The 22,803-nt window shown below is 42.4% G+C and overlaps 1 protein-coding gene across 2 annotated transcripts in view; it reads left to right on the top strand.

The window, feature by feature from the left end:
- The window catches only part of ADARB1 (adenosine deaminase RNA specific B1), a 68,287-nt gene that overhangs the window by 38,540 nt on the left and 6,944 nt on the right, over positions 1-22,803 (top strand). For both annotated transcript variants that reach the window (XM_054636745.2, XM_054636746.2), the window contains exons 5-10: positions 2,896-3,010; positions 4,817-4,985; positions 5,495-5,643; positions 6,257-6,425; positions 15,180-15,361; positions 20,561-20,739. In XM_054636745.2, coding sequence (XP_054492720.2) covers positions 2,896-3,010; positions 4,817-4,985; positions 5,495-5,643; positions 6,257-6,425; positions 15,180-15,361; positions 20,561-20,739 — 963 coding nt within the window. The remainder of the gene's footprint in view (positions 1-2,895; positions 3,011-4,816; positions 4,986-5,494; positions 5,644-6,256; positions 6,426-15,179; positions 15,362-20,560; positions 20,740-22,803) is intronic.

Below are 22,803 nucleotides of genomic sequence, written 5' to 3' on the forward strand. Positions count from 1 at the left end.
GGGCATTCACAGGGAAGGTGAGACATGAGTTCAGTTTCTGTTCCCGTTAATATTTATTTATATCAAAGGCAGTAGAGCAGAATGTGATGTGAAGGATCCCTACTCAGGCCAGTCACTGGCCTGGGCTGCTGTGGAAACAGCTTTAAGTCCATGGTTTTGAGATGGGGACAGCAGGATGGAATTTCTGGCCAGGAAGTCTTGTTCCTGGTGCTGCCTTATTCCCTTCTCTTTCATGCCCTTAACTATGGCACTGTAATAGACTGCTTGGGAGAGAGGGATAATTCTTCTAATTTCTTGGGGGAGTGTTCTTACCAAAGACCAAAATCTTAGTGACTACATCTATAGGTATTTAACAGTGTTTATTCCTCACTGCCCAGCTGTTGTCATGCAATTTGTCTATCAAATACAAATAAGAAAACTTTAACATATCTGCCTGTTTTCTGGCAGTGATATTTTTTTCCTTCTCTCCAGTTCATCCTGGATTGTTTGCATCTCCCAAGGTTCATTTTGTCTTGCTTGAGTTCTGTTTGGTCCTTTTCATAAGTTCTCCCCAGCGTCCAGCTCCAAGTTCATCCAAGCATTTTTAGGTTATCTTGCCAGCGGCTGAGCTCCAGGCTCTGTGAGATGCAACTCCATCCTGTTCTGCTGTGCCAACTTCCATCTTCCTGGAGGAACTCACTGCATGCTCCTTTGTGTACCAACACCACAGTTTCCTCTGCTGTGCTTGTTGTGTGGAAAAAAAAAAAAAGCAACTCCTTCTGGAAGAAGCTAATGGATGCCAGGCCTTTTCTAGCAGTTTTGAAGCCTCTGTTAAGCATAGAAGCATAGCATAGTTTGGGTTGGAAGTGATCTGAAGCATTCTGAAGCATTTCCTGTCTGGAATAGTTTGTTTCTGTAGTATTCCATCACAGTGTCATTCAGCATGATTTTACTGTGTGCTGTCCAGCACATCACAGTGTAGGGCAGAGCAGAAAATACATGGATTACAGAAGTGAGAGCATAAAACTTGCAACTGGGAAGCAAGTATCCATTACTCTGCAGGGAGAATAGGGATACAACACTGCAATGAGAAATCTGTCCCTTGGCTATACAGTGATCTGCCTGCATGGCTGCAGGGAGCTTAATAATTTAAGCCTTTTGTGTATTAATTTTCCATTTCTAAGACCAGGGTGATGAAAAAACACTCAATTATTTGCCTTTTCTTTTGTCTATTTACCTTAAAGTTCAGATTTCTGCATTAGGTAAGTAGGACAATTAAATGCAGATTTTTAGCTGTGTGGTTGTGGTGCTGGCAGAACATGGACTAACTCAATTTTGGGTCCAGCAACAAAAAGACTGTGTTTGAAAATCAGTGCCTGACCAGACATGTTCATGACCTCTGAGCTAAATTGTGTTCCTGAAAAATGTATGGAGTTTCTGAGTTGCAGTCCATTCAAATGTTTCAAGAAAATTGGTGTTTGCAATGCCAGGAGTCTTCTGATTCCACAAGTTGAGCGATTGCAAAACATGGATGAGGCTGGTGCAGCTGGGAACTGACTGCTGCTCACTGTTTTCTGTCAGGCTCTGGTGAGAGCTGCTGAGCTCTGTCATCATGACACCCAAGCTTTTGTTATTTCTTGGCTGCTAAAGCTTTTCCAAAAGCAAGTCAACACTGAGAGCATGTCTACAGCATTTCTAGGCTGGTTGGTTCTCATGAGCCTTGTTAAAGAAATGGGGGTGAATGGGGCTGGTGGTCTTCAAACCTTTTTCTTCTTTTTTTTGTATTTTGTTTTTTTCTTTCCCCTTTTTCCCTTTGGGCATCTAACACGTCTGTATCAGAATGGTTTGGGTTGGATGGGACCTTAAAGCTCATCCAGTCCCATCCCCTGCCATGGGCAGGGACTCTTTCCACTAGTCCAGGTTGCTCCAAGGCCTGTCTTGGAGCACTTCCAGCAGTGGGGCAGCCACAGCTTCTGTGTTCCAGTGCCTCACATTCAACATGTGAATGGCACTGGTGGGTGTGACACAATACCTGTGGATTTGTGGCACGTGGAGCTGTGGGCCAGGTGTGCACACCTAGAGCATCTCAGATACTGCTGGTTATCAACACATGGTTGCCTTGGCTTCAGCTTCTTTTCAGGTGAAAATACAAGAATTTGGTCTTGACTCATTTTTTCTGAGCAGTTACAGTTCCAGTTGCCTTGAAAACAGCAGGTGAGATGAGCTGCAGTGCTGAACTGGATTGTCTGTCAACAGGAACAGGACTGCTATTTCAAAAGTTCTCCTTCCTTTTGGAAGTTAGCCCCACTTACAGCCTGACTTAAAGTTCAGGTTTTCCTGAAAGACAGAAATCTTTCCTAATTTTGAGATAGTTTTTTGGGGTTATACAGTGAAATTTTCTATTCCTAACTTTGTAGAGGTCTTGTAAAAATAGGAAGCATTAAACTAGGGTTGAAAACAGAATTGTCCTTATTTATATAATAGTTAGATAAGGAATTAGATTGTTATAAAAGGGTCATTTGAGGGGCATGGATTTTTACTTCAATCTTATTGTCAGGTTCAATGTTGAGGATACTGAAATGATGTGTTTTGAGGTTTGAGCATGAGAGGATAGGTTTATCTGTCTATCCAGTTGTTCTCCCAAGCCTCAAATGTTCATCAGGATCATGGGCATTAGGTGCTTCAGTGCTTTGCTTAGCACTGTCTGACCTTGTTTTGGTAGACATGGAGCACTCAAACCTCTGCTTCCACTTGCAAGGGACTCCTCAATGTCAATTTTTAAAGTGAACAATAAACACTCACTTCATTTGCTTTGTCCAATCCTTTAAAAGTATATATCTTTATAACTTAATGCTCCTGTAATTTTAAAATTAATTTTAAAATTTTTTTAATGTGCATTTCTGTGTGGTCCTACAGGTATTAGCTGATGCTGTTGCACGCTTGGTTGTAGATAAATTCAGTGATTTGACAGAAAATTTCTCATCTCCACATGCACGTCGAAAAGTCCTTGCTGGAGTTGTCATGACAACAGGTAAATTAAAAAAAAAAACCTACTATCTTGAATGCTTAACTATGAGAGCTCTGTTTGCATCTAGTAAACGAACTCTTTTCAGTCAAGCAGTGTTGAAATGTATTTTTACTGTTTCATCTTGAAGGTGGACTAAATATAGTAATTAAATCTCAAGTACTTAGAGGAAAATTAGACCTGCAAGTACTGCTTTTTCCACAGAGTTCCTGTCCTCTGCCTGAGACATCTGAGTAGCTCACAAAATTCAGGTTTTAAAGTGAATCAAGAAACTTTGGGAAAATAAATAAAATTCCCCATTGGTATTCCTGGTATGGGCATATTATGTAAGAATTACGCTTCTTTGCAAGGTTTTAAGATTTTGCACTTTGTTATTCTTGCTACATTTTATTCTTAGTGCTCTATGTTAGTCATTTTAGTAAAAATATCTGAAGAGAGCAGTTTATGTTTTGGCAGATGGCAGTGGTGTGCACGTGTCAGCAGTGGTGTCGTGGCTGACACAAGATCTCTGCTTGTCCAAATCCCCCAAAGCACTGAAGTTCTGTCCTAAACTAATCTATGACCATGCTGCTGCTGATTTTCCTCACATTAAGGTTTCTCTTGGTCTTCAATCCATGTGAACCCTTGGTGCAATGTTCATTTTGAGGCTGTCCCAGCTGTGTCCCCTCCTGATCTCTTGCCCTCCCACTCACACAGGCTGTTGGGAGGTTTGGGAAACCTTGATGCTCCTCAAGCTCTGTTGAGCAACAGCCAGCCCTCCATCTGCTCATAACACTGTTTTAGCCCCAAATACATGAGGAACATGCTGTAGTTTTGTTTATTTTATTTTGTGATATTTGTGTTCTGTGATATTTAACAGGTTTTTATGCTATTTACAGCCCCTATGTGCAATTCCAAGAAGAGTCATGTGCCAAAGAATTAAGACTTAACTAAACATGTGGATGCCTTTTGGTTAACTGAAGAAATAGCTTTACACAGAATAAGAAAATATCTTGCCACGAACATGTGTCTGGGGAGCACCTGGAATTCAGTGACCCCATGGCACAGCCTTGTGTTACAGCTTGGTGCTTCTCCTCTGGCCCTGTGGGCAGGAGGGCCCAGCTGGGCTCAGGTTCATTTTAGCTTGTTGGGCTTTTTTTTACCCCTGAGCATTTTGCTAAGTGGCATTTTGACCCATCTTCCTTAGTCCTTCATCCAGCTGGGTTTTTTGAGTGATAAAGGCAGTTCTCTGCTTAGAAAACAGCCACCCAACATCCTTTTGCATGGAATGGTTTAATACCAAGAACTGCACTTTATACTGGTAATCTTTACAGTGATTTAAGCATTTATATTTCTTTTTCCCCAGTCTTGCCTTTCCTGTATTTGGCTCAATACCCTTCCATAACATTTTGCTGCTTTAATAAACCAATGCCCTTCAGATTTCTCAAGTGGCTGTGAATATCTGCATAAGTGACCAGAAGGTACAGCTGAAAGTTGTGGCTGCCTGAATCTCAGCAAAGAAAGCACTTTGGATCTCAGGCTTTAATTATTCTTCTTGAAGCAGCACTTTGTACCTGCAGGTTTTCAATTTTTAACTTGTCTGAGCTCATGAAAAGAGTAGTTCTCATAAGAACTACTGATGGTGCTGGTGCAGGGGAGGTATGGCTGAGTGAAGCTTTTGTTTTTAAATAAACTATCAGAAGAAAAAAATCTTTATTTTTTTTAAAAGAAGCAAACCACCAAAAAAGAGCCTTGTTTGGTTCTGCAAGAAGATCACTCAGTGCTTTATTTGTGATGTTAATTGCATCTTCTTCCTGAAATTTTGTTTTGCAGGTACAGACGTGAAAGATGCCCTGGTAATAAGTGTTTCTACAGGAACAAAATGCATCAATGGTGAATACATGAGTGATCGTGGTCTTGCATTAAATGATTGCCATGCAGAAATCATAGCTCGACGGTGTCTGCTGAAATTTCTGTACACACAACTTGAGCTTTACCTAAGGTAAGCTGGAGGGAAAAAGATGATGAGCTGATCCCACAGAGCTGAAAAGGTGTCTCTGGAAAACATCTGTCTTCATTATTTCAGTGTAAAGCACTTGTCCTGTTGGATTAGGATGTTTAATTTAGAACTCGTGCCCTTTGCCCCGAAATTTGAGTAGAACAAAATATTTATTCAGTGAGGTGTCAATCATGAGAGAGGAGGACAGGGAAAATAATTGGCAATCATTTTGTGAACTGTAACTGTATAAATCAAAATAATATGAAGTGGGCTAAAGGTTGCTGATGTTTCATTTAAGTGTCTGAAAGCTCTTGACACCTGGGATTACCACAGGCTCTTTGTTTCCTGTCTCGATGGTCCTTTAATTTTGTTAATTGTCACAACTGTTAGATTTACATTATAGAAATTTCAGCCATCCTGTGTTGGTTTTTAATGCCTGTTAAGTCTGCCCAGCTTATGCCTATTTCCATGTTAATGTCAGTTTTGACTCCAGCTTTTCTTCTCTGTTTCAGCAATAAAGAAGATCAGCAAAAATCCATTTTCATCAGGTCAGAGCAAGGCGGGTTTAAGCTGAAGGAGAATGTGCAGTTCCACCTCTATATCAGCACATCTCCTTGTGGTGATGCTCGGATTTTCTCACCCCATGAGGCAGCACAAGAGGGTATGGCAGCAGTCCTCCTCTTCCACCCAAGGGAGCTTAAATTATTCTTGGGGCATGTACAAGTGGCACGGTTAAAATTTAGGTGTCTTCTTTCCTTTTAGCATAGAAGTGTGTTAGACAAAGATCTCTTCCAAAAAAATCTGAGCTGTTCTTCCTCTGTGGTAGAAGTTCAGTATAGAGTGATGAGCCCTGTGGTCTTGAAGAGGCTGATGCTAACTGAGATAAGCCAGTGAGTCAGCAAGTATTCCTACAGAACTAACCATCCCCTTTCCCTGTTTCCATCCTTTAACAGCAGTTCTCTGCCTGCCCCTTCCACAGTCTGCCCATTAACTTCATTTTAACTCTGTAACACACAGAACAGAGCTCCAGAGCTGCCTGCTTCCTACTGCTCCTTTGGTGAAAGCTTGCTTTAACTGCAGGTGTGTTTTTGGAAGGCAGTGTTTGTGAGAGGTGTCTGATGCTGTAGCTAAGTTGCCAAGAGCAGTAGGAACTGTGATGCAAGCCAGCAGTAACTGCAGGCAGAGCCCTCAAATCAGTCCTTCTTACTGTGATTCTAATGTAAAACCCTTTGAGAAGGTTCCTCAGCTGATCCTCAGTGTTTTTTGTCCTTCAGACCAAGGGGACAGACATCCAAACCGCAAAGCCAGAGGACAGCTCCGGACCAAAATCGAGTCTGGGGAAGGAACCATCCCTGTGCGCTCCACCACCACCATCCAGACCTGGGATGGGGTATTGCAAGGGGAGAGGCTGCTCACCATGTCCTGCAGTGACAAGATAGCCAGGTGAGACTCTGAATGGTTCAGATGTTATTGCTGGAGGAGGGCATGGGGCAAGGGGGAATGGCCTAAAGCTGAAGCAGGGCTGGGTTGGGGGGGATGTTGCAAAGAAATTGTTCCCTGTGAGGGTGCTGAGGCTCTGGCACAGGTTGCCCAGAGAAGCTATGGCTGCCCCATCCCTGGAAGTGTTCAAGGCCAAGGCTGGATGAGGCTTGGAGCAACCTGGACTAGTGGAAGGTGTCCCTGCCCATGGCAGAGGGGTTGACTAAGATAAACCTTTAAGGTCCTTCCAATCAAAGACCATCCTGTGGTTCCTATGAGAGAGGAGGGGTGCATGGTACCCACAGTGAATGGGCAGGGAATTGATGGGCTTATCTCACTGCTTGGACATAGTGTGAGGGTGGCTGCCACCCCTGTAATAAAGCTCTGATTCTTCACCTGCAATTGGTGTTAGAGGCAAGGTGTAGTCACTCTGTACCATTCCAGCCACATCAAGTCATGACAGCTTTGTTTTGTATTTCTATCCCAGGGAATAGCAGAGGAATGGTTTAGATTTTTTTCCCCCTAAAGTAGTATAGCATTAGGAAAAGAGTACAATAAGTCTATTGCATTACTTATATTTGAATAACTTCCTCTGGTGATACATGCCCTTGCCCCATCATTGGAAATGTTCAAAGTCCAGTTGGATGGGGCTTGGAGCAGCCTGGTCAAGTTGAAAGTGTCCCTGCCCATGGCACAGGGATGGAACAGGACAAGCTTTCAAGTCCCTTCCAACCAAACCATTCCATGATATTAAAGATTCCTACATTTTCCATGCATAGTTTAGATTTTTATTATTTTTTATGGTAAAAAGTGTCCCCGTTAAAAATATCCTAATTGATGGGCACTTCTAGTTCTTACTCTAGAATTTTAATTATAATTTAAATATTGTATTGAAATTAAATATTTAGTTTCCAGAACGATATTTTAATTTATATGTCATCAAATTCCTTTTTTGGAAATTTTCCAAATTCCTTTGTTCTCTTTGACAAAGATTGAAAGATTTTTGTTGTTTGTTTTCAAAATGATAAATGGACAAAAAAATCAGTAGTATTCTTTAACAAGCATTGGAAGGATGGGAGAGTTGCAAATCATAGTTTTTTTAAATGAGTCTGCATGTTTGCAGCCTTTGTGCTCTTGCAAAGTAGATGAGAAATTCCAAATTTTTCAGCTAATGATACTTTAGTTATTTTCACTGATATGTATGCTATATATGTTTTAATTAAAAGAGCTTTGCTGTTTTCTCAAGTCACTGTTAGCCTGATTTAAAGTTTAATAAAGATATTTAGTTGGAACTATTCTTGTGAACTGCATATGCCAAATGAAAAATAGAGGAGGAAGGTTATATAATGGCTTCATTCCTTTAGTCTTGTCTCAAGTAATCACCATCTCTACTGAAGGAGGACATTTTATTTTACTTTAAATACCTCTAACATAAATGAATAGGGCCTTTCAGAAGGTAGGACAGGCAGCTGGGGAAAGGTAATTCTACAAAAATGACATTTTGGCTTCTTTTATAATACTTTCAGTAAAATTCACCAAATAAATCCCCAATTTCATGCCAGGGGCTTTTCCCAACCACGTTCTTTTATCACATTGTCATTGCAAATATAAAAAAAAGCCAGTTGTTGAGCTAGAACACATTTGACTCTTTTGTTGATTTTGTGTGATGCAGAACAGAATGCATTTCTTGCTTCCATAGCTAGCTGTCACCTCTCCTTGGGGCTAATGGGAATAATTTTGTTTGTGCCAGTGAAGGAAGCAAATAGAACCCCTTGACACAGAACAAAGACTTTATGACGGGTAAGGAGGCCCAGATTTTCATCTTTTTTTTTTTTTTTTTTTTTTTCAACATTGCCCTGACATGTTTTGTCCATTTGCATTTGAAAGAGTGCCTTGCTCCATAGTGTCCAGCATTCTGGCTCCTCCAGAATGCCTCAGACCCAGGAATTTCCACTGGGCTTTCCCAGAGGTTCACAAGTCACAGCCTGGGAAAGACGTGGATGAATTTGGGGTGTGGGACTGCAGTTGTATCAAACCACTTGTACCTGAAGTGCCTCATCTCTGTGGATTATCTGGATAATCCAAGTGGCTGCTTCCAGCCTTTGGGTGCTTTGCTGCAGTGTGCTGCCCAGCACCCTCCTAGACCTGCTAGGAACATCCAGGAACAGTTGTGAGAAACGTGGGAGGGCCATGAGTGTAATCCCACTTGGACTGGAAGCATTAAGGCAGGATTGTCCTGGTGTGTTAGAGCTTGGTGGCTCTGCACTAAGGGGTTAGGGTGGTTTCTGACCAGAGTTAACATTTATTATATACATGCATTTGTTTTCAATGTGTGCTGGCCTGGTGCCATGGTACTTCACAATGTTGATTTTTGTCATTTTTCTTTTGATGTGTTTTTCTGCCCATATTTTTGGTTTCAAATAATTACTTAGCTTCTCAGTAAACATTCCAGTTAATGGCTAATGTCCTGCTGAGAAGCACAAAATTCCTTATCACACATTTTCTTAGAAAAGCTCTAGGACCTGAGAAAAACTTTTTTCAGTTGAGTTGTTAAAAGGGAGGTCATTCATTCTCTTCTACTTTAAAGAAGAGAAAATATTTTTCTGATATTTTGTCTGAAAGAACATCACACACCCATCCACTGGCCTTGTTTTGTGCTCATTCAGAGTGGGAAATCCAAACAGACATTTGTAACTCAGTCTTTCTCTTTTTCCCCAGTAGTGAACATTTCTCCTCACCAGTTCTTCACCCAGTGGCAGTAGCTGATGTGAATTGCAGTGCATGGTGGCTTTGTGGCACTTGGGTGAAATACCTGAGGCAGGTGTTTAGAAATGACTACCCAAGGTGTACCATTATGGAACCTCTCAGCTAAGCTTACATATGTTACAACCTGGTTTAAACCAAGAAGAACAAAGAAAACTAAGTCTCTGTGTACAAAAGGGACAGAACTTTGAATGTTCAAACAATACCCAGAAAACATGATTAAAACCAAAAGAGGTTAGATCTTGGTGCCAAAAAATTGGTATGTTTTATTTAATAGTAAAAGAGGCGATGAGAAAGAAAGAGGAAAGAAAGAAATAGAGAAAGAAGTGTGTATGGGGGTAGGGGGAGAGTGACAGGGATTAGGTAGGAGTGTATCACCCTTCCAAGGGTCCCAGTGATGCCTCGTTGCTCCCCTCCATCTGGGCTTGGTGCTGAGGGTCCCCTGCAGCCCTGAGAGGTACAGAATGCAGTGGATGAATGGAAGTTTTGGGCAGATGGGGATGCCCACATGCCTCCCTTGCAGGGGGCCAGTTGGACACTGTTCCTTGCAGGACTCTGGATGTGCTGCAGCACGTGCAGTGCTCTGGTGCAGGGTCTGGGCATCGCTTTGGGGGGCCTTTGATGGACCATGACACCCCCTCAGCTGTCCTGCAGCTTCTCCTGGGGTGAAGGGCTCCACAGCTGAGCTCTGCACAGCAGAGGATGGCATTCACTGCCTCTGAGCAGAGGCTTTTTCACCACACACCCAAAACCTCTCCTCCCTCCTGCCTTTAGTGCAGGGTCTGTGCCAGCCTGGCAGCTGATGGCCCCAGGGCTGTGCTCTCCAGCCACAAGCTGTGCCTAGCTTGATCCCTCTGTGAATGTCTTCTTCATCCCCCAGCCCAGACCTGAGTCACTTTATCTCATCAATGTGCAGTCCAGGACCCCATTCAGGGTTTTGGTGGTTTTCTCTGCAGCTTTTATACAGTTTTTGTGTAATAGGCAAAGGTTCTTCATGAAGATGTTGAAATCATAAACTATAACATTTCAGTCTCCAACAACATACAGGCAGCAAATCCAGGCAATGCCAAAAAAAGCTGGGGCAAGTCAGAGCTGTGTGGTTGCCTGTCTCAGTGCAGCTGCAAGGGGAGGACTTTTTCATGTCTGTAACTGCAAATCTAAAATGGTGTTGTGAGAAGAGCCACTGTCAAAGACCAGAGACTTCCTGCACATAAGGTTTGTAGAGTGGGCTGCTGACCCAGCCACTTGATTTAAAAGAAGCTCTCACTCCTTGTAAAGATACTGCTGCCTGTTTACAACTGTGGCTCTTGAAGAGGAGTGGTCACAGAGAATTAATCTCTTTAGGAGACAAAGAGAAATCAGGTTTAAAGTTGTGCTACCACAAAGAGAAGTGGTTTCTGGGCTAGTGCTACATCTTCCACGGTGACACCTTCTCTCACTTGCCATCAGTTGCAAGTAGAAATTTGTGATAAATGAAGTGCCAACTAAATAATTTTCATTTCCTCATAGTGATTGTTGCTTATAAATAATATTGGTATGAGAAGCTCTTTGAACTGTAAGCACTTGTCAGGTTTTGCCTTGTTTGAGTAGTTGCAGGACTTTTATTTTCCTGAGATGAATTTTGGCACTAGTTCATATGGACACCATTGTGGGTCACACATAGGGACTCCCCTGCCCTATGCTCCTCTCTGCATGAAAATCAGTAACTAAGATGTTTGATATTAACATGAAGTTTGATGACTTACTGCTGTTAGGCCTCCCTCAATCCTGCCTTTTGTCAAAAATAATGGGAATAACAGAATTCCTGTACCTTTTGCATTTGGAAAGTTCAGAGGAGAGTTTTTACCTGGCATGTGTGTTTTTAACTGGTTTTATTTTTGGCAAGATGTGCTACCAGCACACTGTGAAAGGGTTGCTGAGAGTTAAATTTTGCTTACCTTCTCATGTGTCAAGAGCTGTGAAATCAGCTGCATTTCATGAAGAAATCCACAGACCTTTTAGGAACCCACTGTAGATACCCCTGAGCAGATGGTGGTCCAACATAGCAAGGAGGAGAGGACTCCTCTTGATTTGGTGTCAGTCTCTGCTTTCTCCACCCTCTTTTTTTTAGTGCAGTGTGCTTGAGAACAAGCAGAAAGGTTGAGGAAGGGCCTCCATCCTCCAGACTGTTATGAACTAGATATAACAGCAGTGCTTATAGAATAAGAAAACCAGTGAGTTTGACAAATTGATAAAATTCAGATTTTTCCCATTGAGGTGCTGATCTATAAGACATCAGGTGAGCACAGTACACAGAGAGTAAATTCCTCTGTGTAAATTGACAGGAGTTGAACACAGCCCATGTCCATGGATCTGCAAAGGCCAAGCCTGGGGATGAGCCTGCAAAGGTGTTGGGATGTTTGAAGGAGCATTTCCCAACCCTGTCCTTCTATTCCAACAGTGAAGGAACCACAATTAGCTGTACCTCAGCTCAGATCAGGGCACCTCTGTTTAAATGTTAGCAGTTTGAATGTAAATCTTGTGGCTGTTTATACCAATCTAAGAGCTTGCACTTTAAATGTCATTACTTTAAGGTAAAGTTTTTGAAGGTTGTCAGAAAAAATTCTTGTAGTAACTTAAAACCAGAACACTCAGGATATGTTAAATACTGTCATAAGACAATTTTTTTGCTTACCTTAGACAAGCATTGCAGGTGTTTCCAGTGAGAAGGTTTACACTGGTAGAGTTTCCCTGAGTGTTCTTTCCCATCTGTAACTCTCAGCTTTACATGCCTCACTTTAGGCATTTCAGTATCTGTGGATGTCATGGCAGCATTCCTGTGTTCTGTCCATGCTCATTCTTTAGCACCCAGGTTTGGGTTTGTAAGCTAGACTTAGGTCACTTCACTTACTTAACTCTTTTCTGATGCTATTTTTAATGTGAAGAAAAAAAAAATCCATTGTTTAAATGCTCCACTGGAAAGACAACACTGACTTGAAGTTTTCTGCAGTGCATTTTGCTTTTTCTGCTCTGCACTGCATGGTTTGTAGTGAAATGCAGCATTTGGCCCCTTAATTTCAAAAGAAATGTTACTTTCAGTAAAGGTTAATGCTATTTTGGCAGCAGTTGTTGGTGTGAGTTCTGACAGTCTGTGTTTGTAAGCTGGAGGATGAGGCAGTTTTACCACTTCTGGAGGTGATGCTTGTGGCCTTTTGAAAACTGATGTGTGGTGGTGGTTCCTTCTCAGTTTATATTCATAAAAGTTGTTGGAGTGTACATGCTGATGGAAGTGAGATATTACTGCTTGACAGAAGTACAGGATAAAAAAGGAACAAGAAGAAAGTCTCCCTGCAGTCCTTTCTTTCACAGATCTGCAGCACACAACCATAAATGTGCCAGGGAGAGGCTGAGGGATCTGGGGGAGCTCAGCCTGAAGGAAAGGAGGCTCAGGGGTGGCCTCCTTGCTCTCCTCACCTCCCTGGTGGTCGGGCAGAGTTAGCTGAGGGTTGGTCTCAAGGGACAGGAGCAGAGGAAATGGCCTCAAGCTGTGCCAGGTGAGGTTCAGCTTGGATATTGGGGCAAAATTTGGCCAGGCACTGGAACAGGGTGCCCAGGGAAGTGGTGGAGTGTCCCTGGAAGGGTCCAGAAGGTGTGTGGGTGTGGCACCTGGGAACTGTGGTGAACAGGATTGTACTGGACAGGGTTTAGTGGTTGGACTTGATGATTTTAGAGGGCTTGTCCAGCCTTAGTGATTATGTGATTCTTTTGGGCTTCATGTTTGTCTCTGCACTATAACCAGTTTCTGATACAACAATACATTTCTGTAGAGAAGTAGATGTTCTTCTATTATAACCATGAGATTTAAAGTTTTATAAACCAAACCACCACCCAACCCTGCCTACTGAACATGAGGAGTTTTGGTTGTGTGAGTGGTTTGTGCAGTGCTTGCACAGCCCACTGCTCTGAGCCCACAGTGTGTGCTGGGGGGCCAGAGGGGATTCAGCACAGCCCAGAAAAACTGCTCATACAGATCATATATAACATCAGTTCATACAGTCCTCTCTGCAGAGGCTTGCTCAGCTCTCCTCATCCTCCTCCCATCAGAGCTTCACAAGGCAAATGTCAGCTTTCATTTTCTGCACCACAGAAGGTCACCAGCTGTGGGAGGAAGCAGCAAAACATGAGCTCTGGAAATACTGAAGTCAGAAGTAAGGAAAAGGGTCTGGCTGAGGGTTTATTTAGGAAGTAAGGGCTTTCCAGAGGAGTGCTTTGGCCTGTTTTAAAATGTCTATCATCACTTGAGCACTGATCATGTAACGTGAAATGGGATGTGCCTTGTCTTTGCAATGCTCAGTCTTGAGTTCTCTTTCCAGATGTTTCTTCCATAGTATTACCTGTGTCTGTAGCAGTCAGAAAGGCATATTGGTCCTGGGAAGCAACAGTTGTCACTTGATATCTTTACTCTGACACTTGGTTGCTGATTGTGTTCTCAGTCTTTTAAAAAATATGCCTTTATTCCATGTAAAATACACCTCATATATTAGCACAGTATTTTTATTCACTTATTAAGGCCAGGTTTTTTAATGATGGGTGAGTAAATTAATGGATATTGCCCCCATTTTCACCATCACTAAAGGTATGCAAAGAAATAGTTTCTTTGGATTATAATCTTTGTTTTACCAGTTTGATATTAAAAAAGAAGCATGTTGCAAGTCCTGAAGTGTAGTTCAGTTATTGCAGCACTGAAACAGTGGTGGTGTGGAGTTCCTAGCCTGAAAGGATGCTGATGTGTATCCTGCCCAGCACAAACTGCAGGAAACACTGTTAGCAGCATCTGAATTCCCTGGCTTCCTAGGAGAACCTTGCAGCCTGGTATAGCATGGGCTTTTTAATAAGGACAACCATTCTGTGCTCCTCTGTTTCATCCAAGCACCAAAGGAACCTTTTCCTGCTGCTTGTGTCTGGCTTTTGCAGTTGGACTCCAGCTCCAGGTTGGACAGGGCTTGGAGCAGCCTGGGGTAGTGGAAGGTGGCCCTGCCCATGGCAGGGTTTGAAACTAGATTTTGTTTAAGGTCCCTTGCAAGCCAAACCATGCTGGGTTCCAAGACTGAAATATGCTATGTTCATAGTGCCTCAGCATTCCTCAGAGCAAGGCAGTGAAAATACTCTGCAGGAGATGTTGAGGTTTTCAAAAGTATTTTGTGTGACAGTTACAGAGACACTGAGAGCTAAAACTTTATCAAATGAGCACAATTTAAAAAAACAAATATCACAATCAGGATTTTGCTCCTAGACATTCTATATCCCAGACCTGATCCAGTGTAAACCACAGTGCCCAGACAGGGATTTATGTTTGGAATCTGTGAAGTATCTAAAGGGAGCAAGGATTGTATGCATTCATTGCATGTTTTCAGTTTTCATATTCAGTTTTGTCCCTGCTCAAAGGCCAGTGCACATGCCCTTTCTGTCAGCAGGGTGTGGCCACTGGGGCCAGGGTTTGAAGGACAGGCCTTTCCTCGTGGTGGTGAGGTATGGAGGTCTTGCAGAGAATCCTTCTTGTGCTCTGGGAAGGATGCTCTTCTCCCTGCCAGGTGTCTTCTGCAGATAGCAGCTGCTGTTTCTGGTGGACAATTTCTCAGTTTGGCTTTCTCCCATTGAATGATCCTGTCCATCTCTGGCATTAGAGTGCTGGAAAATGCATCACCAGACATGTTAGCAGGGGTACAAGTTACAGAGTCTGCTCCTGTTTTAGGTCATTTTACTCAGGATTACACTGAGTATCCCCTAAGCTGATCTCTGAAATTCTGGCAGGTGTCACAGCTTATGCTACCATGGTCATGTGCTAGTCAGGAGGAAGGGTTGAAAGTCTGGTCCATTGTGATTAACTGCTGTTATGTCTGGCAGATGTTACTTGTTTCATTAAAAAGAAAGTGTTTTTTTGTTTTTTGTTTTGTTTTGTTTTTCCCTCCCTCTTAGGTGGAACGTATTGGGTATTCAAGGAGCCTTACTTAGCCTCTTTGTGGAGCCAATTTACTTCTCTAGCATCATCTTGGGGAGTTTATATCATGGGGATCATCTATCCAGAGCCGTTTACCAGAGGATAGCAGAGATAGAAGATCTACCACCTCTTTATACACTCAACAGACCTTTACTTAGTGGCAAGTATCTAATGGAGAAGGCCGTGCCGGTAACCAAGTCTGTTCCAGTAGCATTGTGATTTTGTAGTTCTCAAAACCTTGCAAACTGTGTGCTGTGAGTAAACTGCTTGCTGCTTGCAATAGAGAAGCTGTGGTCCAAACATAATACAGACACCCAGTCAGAAATACCATAGCAAGGACCTTTAGAAGTTGGAAAGAGCTGGGGGATGAAACTTTGGGGTGAGTTTTCACACCGTGCCTGTCTGGAGCATGCCCAGGGAGATGTGAGCAGAGTTGAAGGCTTAGGGAAATCTCCTCCCACCTGTGGAATAGTGTGTTAGCACTCACTGTCACTTCTCTTGCACTGCAGAGTTTTGTTGAGTGGTCCCTTCATCCATCAGTGTGCCAACATGATTCACAATTTTTAGGTTAATTATCAACTCAGAATGGACGGAGATAACACCTCACCTGTCTTAAATTCTAAAATGGCTTGTTTCAGTAATGCTCTGAAAGCTTTAAAACTGAAATCTCATCCTCTCTCTCACTCACTGTGTTTATTGCTTTGTTCTGTAGAGGTTAGCTTTTGGCATGTGTTTATTTTCCAGGGAAGAAAAAGCAGCTCATAATTTTAAAGCATGTTTAAAGTTTGACATGAATTTTTAAAAAAGATTTAGGGAGGGAGTGGGGAAAAGAGCATTGTCAACAATGAGTATTTCTTTAGGTAAGAAAGGTAATAAGGATTCCCTGAACTAGAACGTATAAAAATATTAAATAACATATTTGTCCTTATATTAGCAAGTAAGTAACAGTTGCAACACTCTGTACCAAATATCTAATAGTTTCATGGACTGTTTCTGCCTGATTTGGGGGAATTTTTATCAGTCCTTCAAGACAGCAGGTTTGTGGCAGGGTGAGAAGCATTTTTGTTATCCTTTTCACAGCATGTAACAGTACCTTGTCGTCTTGAAAATCATCTTTCTGCAATGGTGCTATCATCTATTTCCCATGAAAGAGAACCATCTGTTTAAACAGTTGAGCCAGGACTTGCTGTGCAGCAGAGAGAGAGTCTGGAAATGTTCTCAGCTGTGGAGTTTTCACAAAAATACACATCTCAAAATTGTACAGCAAGGTTCTTTAGGAGCTTGGGCAGAGAACTATGTTGATGTATTTTCTGTTACTGGTTCAGTCTTGAAAGCTGATTTTCTGACCTCTGCTGTCAGATTCAGCTGGGGCATTTGTGTAGCTGCCCATGTGCTCTTGGATTCACATATTTTTCAGTGTATTCTTAACTAGAAGAAGCATGGCAGAAATACCTGTCTCCAGCTCTGTGTTCTTTCTTGTATCACACACACACACCCCTCTCTGAGATTTATTTGCACCAACAGAGTGAACTAGAACAGAAATTCTTGTGTTGCCCCACTGTCCTGCCTGTTTAGCTGAGAAAGCACTGTAAAAACAGATTTTCTTCCTCTAATACAGCAAATTTCATGTCTGCTGGGGCACCTGCAGTAAGTCAAAATTATTTTGAGGTACTGTTTGTACTGCTAAAACCTGTCCTTTTATAATCTTTGTTTCTTTATAAGAGACTTTGATTTAGCCCTTTTGCCAGCAGATTGAGTCATAGAATCATTAAGGTTGTAAAAGACCCCAAGATCATTGAATCCAACCATGAGCCCAGCACTGCCCTGTCCACCACTAACACATCCCCATATATTCAGTTCCAGTGGGGAACATGCCTACCAGAGCAGGTGTTTTTCAGCTGAGGGATGCAGGAAATCTCTCCATAGAAAACTCCCTCCTGTGCTGACTCTTGGAAGCCTTGGTTGCAGGATCCAGCTTTTGAGGGCAGTTGAGCTCTCTCTGAGAAGTGGCTTGAAGAGAAGACAGGTTTGAATCTTGTCAATTTGTAGAATGATCTGAAAAAAAAAATGGATTTCTCAGTCAGAGTGAGGGTGCTTGGATAAATCAGCCAATATCAAGTTGCCCATCTGCAGGGTGACCTGCACAAACTCTTTTTGAGGGGGAGCCACTGTGGGAGATGGGCATGCAGGAGTTCACCTGGGCTGAAGTCTGAGTCAGGGACTGAGATCTTTGTACAAATCCTTAACACATCTTTCAGTTGCTCATTCCTGGTTCCATTTTTTTAAATGCTTTCAACTTTTTGTCATCCACAGCCTCCATGAGAAAGGAGGACTGTGGAATGTGCCAAGGTTTTTGCAGAGAAACTTCCTTTCTGCTAATTTCCTCAGTTAGATATTCCTGAGTGCTCTGTGAGATCCAGGCCATAAGCAGTGGTCATGACACTGTTTTCTATACCTCTGAGATATTCCTCCCTACATAAATCTTGTTTTTTGCAAGCTGAGGTGCCTTAGTCTCCTTTGTTGTTCCTTGCACAGAGACCCTTTCACATAAAGGATGATTTTGCAGCCCCATTTTTGTGCTAGTGAGACCAGGGTAGTAGCTGATATATTCAGGGTAAAGCAGCAGTACTAGTCCATGTAGTGGCATATATTCTGTTCACTTCACTGATAATTCCTGATGTTCTCTTTGATTGCTGTTGGTGACTGACCTGGCCTTTTGGTAGGACTGAATATTAGGAACTAAAATCTCATTCCTGAATGCTAATAGAGAGCTCCAAGTCAGGCACTCCTTGTGCAAGATTGCTTTGGGTTTTTTCTTAATATGTGTTGCTGTATATTTATCTGTGAAGAATTTAATCTCTCTTTTTATTGCCTAGACACCCAGTATGGGAGGTTTTTTATGCTACTTTTTTGCTATTGCTCCTCTTATTGCTATTTAAAAGTAATTTAGTGTCATCAATGATCCTACCTCAGTTTTCTTCCCCCCCACATCCCAGGTCTGCCCTGAGATGGAGGTTCTCCAGCTGTGTTCACTCTTCCCAAAGAGGTCATCTTTATCCAAGTGTTAGTGAATTTGTTTTTAAGGTAGACAAAAATAAATCCTTCAACAGAACTTCTGGTGATTATTTTTTATTTGCCCGTTCCCTTGGTACCTTATCCTCCTGTTCACATTGGTGTTTCTCAGCTTTCTGTGTCCTTTTTCATGAAGCTTGTTTTAGCTCTCTCCTCAAAGAACTGTCAAACTTTATTATTTATATAAGCAGTGGCACAAAGAGCTGTGACCTTTGCTTTTGTTTGTTATATCCCTTTGTAATAATACTCAACAATAAGTTCTGAGCAAGGTTCTCTAAATAGATGTAGTTCTATTAGCTTTCAAAGAAGACTAAAATATTTGACTTTCTATCCTAAATTTCTTTTCTGTTTCTAATCTCAGCATATTGTGCTATACTCATGTCTAGATTTTGAGGGAGAAGATATGACCCACCTAAAGTTTTATCAAATGCCTTGATTTTGAGATTACCTTTATTCCCTGCCCCTGCTACTTGTGATCCACCATCAGGGACTCCTTTGACATCTCTCCAGGGTTCTTGCATGCAAATAAACAGCTGAATGGGTTGTTATTAATTAAATCTATTTGAAATTCTAAATCTGGGCTGGTTTTGGTGGTTTTAAAGAAAAAACAATTCATCCAAAACCAAGGAATAGAATCATATAATTGCAGTGGAAATGTAGTGCATGCTGGATGTTCAGCTTTCTCATCTCTATTTGATTTGCTTGTGGGACTGGTTGTGATATCACAAGTGTTTTGGAATACTTGATGACCTCTGTCTGATCCCTGTACTTGTTTAATAGTGTATGGAATGAAAGAAAAGGTAGCAGCACAGATGTCATTAAAGAAAAAAAAGACCAAGAATTGTCATGTGGCATCAATTTCTTACCACTTTTCCCTCAGTACTTTTGGTAAAACCAGCTTTTGTGCCAATTCTCGTTTTTTTCAGCTTATATTTTAAGAAAATGGGGAATAATAGGTTATTTTCTGTTATTATTCAGTTAATTATTTCTTATCAGTCATAGTGACAAGATTGATCCAAACCAAGGGTAAAAATACAACAGCTTCAGTGGTTTATATTTCAACTCTTTCTTTGTTTATTAAATGAGGAATTGATGATAGGAAGCAAACTGAATTTTGCTGGGTTATTCTGACCTTGCCCACTCTCAGTGCTGGGCCCAGAGGTGCCATGAGACTGAGCCAGGTGAGCCAGTCCTGCTCCCAAGTGCCCAGCTTTATTGGATTGTGTTCCAGATATCAGCCAGAAATGCATCCTGCTGTGTTGCTCATGTTCGATTTCCACTAATTCTTTAGATTTTATTAAGTGTAGGACCTGTCCAAACAGTGAAATAGGTTCTTGGTGGGAGCTGCCCTAAAGTAAAAGTGGGATTTATATTTACTAGAAAGAAGAAATGGCCCCAGTGCTTTGTTCTCTCCTGGTGAGGTGACTGAGACATTTTAAATAGAGTTTTGCCACCCCTGCAATGTCTGAGGAGTCACTCATGCATGGCAGTAGCTGCTGTGACCTTGATTGTGTCTAGTCCATCTTTGGGCACTGGGGTGTTGTGGGGAATAAATCCTGCCCTGGGCAGGCAGCCAGACTCAGTTTGCACTTGGGTTCCATTGTGGTGACTTTGCTTCTCCATCCCTGCAGGTAGAGCCATAGTTGGAAGATGTTAACCTCATTTAACACCTGAGCAAAGTGATTTGAGTCCTGTTTGGAATCCTGTGGTTCCCTGTCTCTGGGCTCAGTGTGCAGCACTGGGCCTGTGGAGTGGGGAGTCAGCTGGAACACAGTGGATTTGTGCTGGAAGACCCAAATATCTGCCAGTTCTGGCTTTGTGGAGGGTGCTGAGCATGGGGCTCGCTTTCAGTAGAATCACAGGATGGTTTGTGTTGGAAGGGACTGTCAAGCCCATCTCAGTTCACCCCTTGCCATGGGCAGGGACATCTTCCACTATCCCAGGTTGCTCCAAGCCCCATCCAGCCTGGCAGTGAGCATTTCCAGGGTTGATAGTTATTTGGAAGTGAGGTGAACCCCATGAACTCCTGCCACAGAGCTCTCCATGACCCCCTCTGCCGAGGAGGCTGCTTCTTCCATCAGTGCACACTTGCCCTGCTGGGAGGGACAGAACTAGAGACCACTTTAGCCAGAATGAGAGTGAGATGTCACTCTGTGAGTGGGTGAGAAATCTGCAGGAGAGAGCCCTCAAAATAAAAGATCTTCTAAGACTGTTCACCCTCCCAACACAAAACCAAAAGTCAAGCATTTGTGTTTATTATCATCATTAAACACCACTTTTCTTTCAGGTATCAGCAACGCAGAGGCCCGCCAGCCAGGGAAAGCCCCAAACTTCAGTGTGAACTGGACAGTGGGAGACTCAGGCCTGGAGGTCATTAATGCCACCACGGGCAAGGACGAGATGGGCCGCGCGTCGCGCCTCTGCAAGCACGCCTTCTACAGCCGCTGGATGCGCATCCACGCCAAGGTACGGCCCAGGGCCACTTGTGCCTCTGCTCAGGGCCCAGGGAAACACCTGCATGGCCTTGCTGCACTCACACAAGCACTGTGCCTCTGTGCTTCCTCAGCCTGGTAAAAGCTGAGCCTCCTGTCAGAGCCACTGAACCATTGAGGCTGGAAAAGACCCTTGAGATGGTCAAGTCAGCCATCAACGCAGCACCACCACCATGTTCATGTTAAACCATGCCCTCTAGCAGCACATCCCCAGGGATGGTGAGCCCACTGCTTCCCTGGGCAGCCTCTTCCAATGCTTTACAACCCTTTCAGTGAATGTTTTTTCCCTAGTATCTAATTCTCTAATATTTATGTATTCCCTAATAGCTCAGCCTGTTTTAAGCTGAGCCTCGTGTTTTCCCTAATATCTAATGACTCCCCTAAATTTAATTCCCCAGTATCTAATGAATCCCCTAATATCTAATTCCCTAATATCTAATGATTTCCCTAGTATCTCAGCCTGTTTTAAGCTGAGCCTCCTGTTAGAGCCACTGAACCATTGAGGCTGGAAAAGACCCTTAAGATGGCCAAGTCCAGCCATCAACGCAGCATCAGCACCGTGTTCACGTTAAACCATGCCCTCTAGCACCACATCCCCAGGGATGGTGAGCCCACTGCTTCCCTGGGCAGCCTCTTCCAATGCTTTACAACCCTTTCAGTGAATGTTTTTTCCCTAGTATCTAATTCTCTAATATTTATGTATTCCCTAATAGCTCAGCCTGTTTTAAGCTGAGCCTCGTGTTTTCCCTACTATCTAATGAATTCCCTACTATCTAATGAATTCCCTACTTTCTAATGAATTCCCTAGTATCTAATTTGCCAATATCTAATGAATTCCCTAGTATCTGAGCTTGTTTTAAGCTGAGCCACAGAATCATTAAGGCTGGAAAAGACCCTTAAGATGGTCAAGTCCACCCATCAATGCAGCACCACCACCATGTTCACATTAAACCATGTCCTCTAGCACCACATACATGCATTATTTGAACAGTTCCAGGGATGGTGAACCCACTGCTTCCCTGGGCAGCCTCTTCCAATGCTTTACAACCCTTTCAGTGAAGTTTTTTCCCCTAATATCTAATGAAATCCCTAATATTTAATTCCCTAATATCTAATGAATTCCCTAATATCTAATGAATTCCCTAATATCTAATGAATTCCCTAATATCTAATGAATTCCCTAATATCTAATGAATTCCCTAATATCTCATGAATTCCCTAATATCTAATTCGCTAATACCTAATTCTCTAATACCTAATGAATTCCCTAATACCTCAGCCTGTTTTAAGCTGAACCTAATGTTTTCCCTGATAATTAATGAATTCCCTAATATCTAATTCCCTATTATCTAATGAATTCCTAGTATCTCAGCCAGTTTTGGGCTGGAAAAGACCCTTAAGATGGCCAAGTCCAGCCATCAACGCAGCACCACCACCATGTTCATGTTAAACCATGCCCTCTAGCATCACATCCCCAGGGGTGGTGACCCCACTGCTTCCCTGGGCAGCCTCTTCCAATGCTTTACAACCCTTTCAGTGAATGTTTTTTCCCTAGTATCTAATTCTCTAATATTTAATGTATTCCCTAATAGCTCAGCCTGTTTTAAGCTGAGCCTCGTGTTTTCCCTAATATCTAATGACTTCCCTAATATCCAATTCCCCAGTATCTAATGAATTCCCTAATATCTAATTCCCTAATATCTAATGATTTCCCTAGTATCTCAACTTGTTTTAAGCTGAGCCACAGAATGATTAAGGCTGGAAAAGGCCCTTAAGATGGTCAAGTCCAGCCATCAATACAGCACCACCACCATGTTCACATTAAACCATGTCCTCTAACACCACACCCTCTTTCAGTGAGATTTTTTCCCCTAATATCTAATGAAATCCCTAATATCTAATGAATTCCCTAGTATCTCAGCCTGTTTTAAGCTGATTTTCGTGTTTTCACTAATATCCAATGAATTCCCCAGTATCTAATGAATCCCCTAATATCTAATTCCCTAATATCTAATGATTTCCCTAGTATCTCAGCCTG

The sequence above is a fragment of the Agelaius phoeniceus genome, chromosome 7, assembly GCF_051311805.1.
Source record: "Agelaius phoeniceus isolate bAgePho1 chromosome 7, bAgePho1.hap1, whole genome shotgun sequence".
Classification (NCBI taxonomy): domain Eukaryota; kingdom Metazoa; phylum Chordata; class Aves; order Passeriformes; family Icteridae; genus Agelaius; species Agelaius phoeniceus.